This window comes from Spinacia oleracea, chromosome 4, assembly GCF_020520425.1.
Source record: "Spinacia oleracea cultivar Varoflay chromosome 4, BTI_SOV_V1, whole genome shotgun sequence".
Classification (NCBI taxonomy): Eukaryota; Viridiplantae; Streptophyta; class Magnoliopsida; order Caryophyllales; family Amaranthaceae; genus Spinacia; species Spinacia oleracea.
The window spans coordinates 131,684,676-131,688,625 of record NC_079490.1 but is presented as its reverse complement, the minus strand read 5'-3'; the positions used below and the strand labels follow the sequence as shown (position 1 = coordinate 131,688,625).

Sequence of the window (3,950 nt, the reverse complement as noted above, 5' to 3'; positions counted from 1 at the left end):
TTGTTCAAACTTGTTAACTTCATTGTTCTTTGTTCTGGAATTTTATGTTCTTTCTTTTTGTATTTTTTTCTCTTTCTTTTATCTTATATGTTCATACTTTTATATTTTTTGTTCTTTCTTGTTCAAACCTGTTACATTCTTTGTTCTTTCTTCTGGAATTTTAAGTTCTTTCTTGTTGTATTTTTTGTTCTATTTTTTTATCTTATATGTTCATACTTTTAATGTTATATGTTCATATTTTTTGGCTTATATGTTCTTACCCTTTGTATTCTCTTTTTCAGTAATATGTGTATATGCGTTTCTTTAATTTTGTTTATGTTTTTTTGTTTTTGATATTAATTTGTTTTATTTTTATAATTATTTTGCTTTTTTGTTAAATTTTTTGAATTTACAGAAATGAGAAAGGTGACAAAGGAAATAGACCTCAAAGAGTACACACAAACTACCGACTGCCTTCTCTTCTCCATATTTGGTCAAGTATCGAGACTTGTTAAAAAATCTGGACACCATGCATCAAAGTCTATCAGATAATGTCTTAAGTGGTGAAGACAACAGGTATTTTCTTTAATTTAACGTAAAAATAAGTTGAAATTCAAACTTATATACTTCATCCTAATTTACTTTCTGTTTGTAGTGAGGTTCTTTATTTTGATGGATATAACTACATTAATCGAGAGGACATGAAAACACTATCTAGTTGAAAAAACACTTGTTGCAGCGGGCTTTTAGACCCCTGTTGCAGCGTACATCGTATGCTGCAACTGGGGGGCCTGCAACAAGTCTGGACTTGTTGCCGCGTACAATGTTCGCTGCAAAAAAATACTTTTTGCAGCGTACATATGCATGTACGCTGCAACAAGTGTCAAAATTTTGTCCAAAATCTTGACTTGTTGCAGCGTACAAATTCATGTACGCTGCAACAAGTGCCAAAATTTGGCCAAAATCTTGACTTGTTGCAGCGTACAAAATCATGTACGCTGCAACAAGTGCCAAAATTTGGCCAAAATAGACCCCACTTGTTGCAGCGTACACCTATTTGTACGCTGCAACAAGTGTGAAATTTTGTTAAATTTTACACCCTTGTTGCAGCGTACACATATATATGTACGCTGTAACAAAGCACTTTTGGCGGGAAAATTTTAATTTTGTTTAGGATACCTAGAATGCCTTGCACCAAATATAGAAACCTGTGACAACAATAATAAAATATCGCAACCTGTATAACAAATATAAAAACAATAATTGTTGTTTTGTATACATGGAGCCAAAGTGCACGTACATTTAAATATATGTTCCAATTTCATTGTACGCATACATTTTAATATAAAAGATTGTTCTATAACATCTAAACCAACTCGATCAAGCGCGATCAGGCCAATAATAAATATTTGCTGGTAAAAAACTTAGCCCATTGCTCACGAACCACATCAATTTCCTCACTCGCATAAGGCGCATTCCTCAGAGTATAGACCTTTACAAAAACAAAAATTTCAATTAAGCATTAGATTAAATGCAAATTTAATATCACATTTTAACATTCAAGCACTAATGACAATGTCCTAATAGTCTAGAATACGAGTCAAGAGTAAGAAACATGTCATTTTAGCCTAAATATGACCTATAACGATCCAATGAGCCTTAAATGTGCATAAATATATTGGAATGACTTTAAAAAGTTCAAACTATGCATATTAATCATGTAATAAGAATAAAATGAGTCCTTAGGTTCGTTAGTTCAAAGTTGGGAGCGTAAATGTCATTAAACCCTCAAAACAGATCCCCCAACTCTCTCTCTTTCCATGGTGTAGCGCACGATAAGGTTCTCTGCTATCGTACACCCACCATTGGAAATGGCGAGGAAGAAGAAGAATCAGAAACAAGAAGTTCGTGAGATCAATGAGGAGGCCTCTGCGCTTCTTCATACTGCCTCTTTGCGCCCAATGAACCAACATCAGTTAAGAAACACCATACCCAGCAATGGAGATGAAGTCCGACTGCCGCCGGTAATCAGGACGCCATTCCCGTCGCATCCTTCTGCTGGACCACCTTCACCACACACTCAAGAAGCTATTGCGGCGTACCATGCTGCCATCAACTACTCTCCTTCGTACCAATCGGAAACCAGGGGTGTTCACTCCGAGATTGTGGGAGGTATGGAAGAAGGACAGGGGGGTGGGAGAGTGGGTGGCTCTGCTCTGGAAAGGGTGAAGGAAATGGTGAGAAACGTTAATGTTGTACTGGGTTTGACAAATGGTACGGAAACCCTCGCAAGCAAAGGGGATGTTGATTCCTCTGAAACAGAGCATGGTGGTACCTCTGGAGAGCTTGGAGACGAAGGCACTAGACCTCCATTAGAACAACAACACACCAGGGTTGACCCAAAATCATCTTGGGTGAACTTATTTCGAGGACCCCAACTCACTGGCAAAGGTAACTCCCTCTCCTTTATTGCTCCCACAATTTTGGAAGGTACTCCTGTTGCTATGCTTGACAAGGTTGATATGAGTAAAATGGCTGCTATTTGGGATTAGTCACATCAAAACCTCCTCTATCTTTGGTAGGCCTATGATCACTAAGCCATGGTCATCAGATTTTAATTTCCAAGAGGAAATTCTCAGGGTAATTCCTGTGTGGGTGAAGCTCCCTAACCTACCTCTGTGTTGTTGGGGCATGGATTCTCTCAGTAGGATTGGGAGCCTTGTTGGGGTTCCTTTATTTGCTGATGAGTGTACCTCTAAGCAATTGAGGATTTCTTTTGCTAGGCTCTTAATTGAAGTTGATGTTACTAAAACTGTCACCAAGGTTGTTCAAATACAGGACTCTTGTGGTAGAACCTTCAATCAGAAAGTGGAGTATGAATGGCTCCCACCTTTTTGTAAGGAATGTCAAATAATTGGGCATGATTGTTCAGTTAAAAAGGGTCAAACAAGATATCAACCTGCTACTCATGTTCAACCAGTGCAGAAAAAGGTGACTAAGGTCTGGAAACCAAAGAAGGTGGTGAATGTTGCTGTTTCTGTACCTGAACCTGCTGTTCCTGAAGAAATCATTCCAAGTTTGATTGCTACTACCCCTTTGAACCAGGCACAAGTGAGTGATGTTCAAGATGATGGATGGAGAGTAGTATCCAGGAGAAGGAGAGAGTCTAAACACTATGATCATCCTTTGGGATTGGCTCAGGTTCCAAAAGTGGTTGATGTAGTGGAGGGATTTTCTATAGAGGAGGAGGGTGAGGATGCAGAGGTTGAGGAAGGAGATAGGTATCCACCATGATTGTTTGCACTTGGAATGTTAGAGGTCTGAATGATCCTAATAAAGTGGTGGAGGTTAGGAGATTGATGGAAACCAATAAGATCAGTGTTATTGCTCTGTTAGAAACTAGAGTGAAGGAAAATAAAGCTAGCAAGATTCAGAATAAGCTAGGTAGTTGCTGGAAGTGGGAAATGAACTATTCCTATTCTCCTAAGGGTAGAATCTGGATTGGGTGGAGGCATAGTGAGGTTACCTTTACTATGGGCTTAAAAACTGACCAAGTTATTCATGGTGATTTAGCTGCAAAGGATGGGAATTTTACTGCTCAGTTCACTGCTGTGTATGGCTTGCATACAATTGATCATAGGAGACCTCTTTGGACCACCTTGACTCAAATTGGACCAAGGGTGATATACCCTTGGTTTGTCATGGGTGACTTCAATTCAGTGCTGCATGCAGGTGATAGAATCCATGGTAGCCAAGTTTCTGATACAGAAACAAGAGATTTTGATGCTTGTATTGATGCAACAGGGCTGATAGAGCTCAAGAGTTGTGGAAATTTCTTCTCCTGGAACAATAAAGGGCAAGGTGATTTGAGAATTCATTCCAGAATTGATTGGGCCTTTGGGTGTGGAAACTGGCATACTAGTTATCCAGAAGTATGTGTAGACTATCTGAACCCAGGTTTATCAGATCAC

At 38.9% G+C, this 3,950-nt stretch overlaps 1 protein-coding gene across 1 annotated transcript; it reads left to right on the top strand.

Moving 5' to 3' along the window:
* Nucleotides 1–2,565: 2,565 nt before the first annotated feature.
* On the top strand, nt 2,566–3,273 carry LOC110775485 (uncharacterized). The gene has a single exon (XM_021980089.2). It carries the CDS (start codon nt 2,566–2,568, stop codon nt 3,271–3,273), a length of 708 nt encoding a protein of 235 aa, XP_021835781.2.
* Nucleotides 3,274–3,950: the final 677 nt, after the last annotated feature.

What these genes read in the sequence shown, in the direction of transcription:
- LOC110775485 (XM_021980089.2), top strand. Translation starts at nt 2,566, where the DNA reads ATGATCACTAAGCCATGGTCATCAGATTTTAATTTCCAAGAGGAAATT.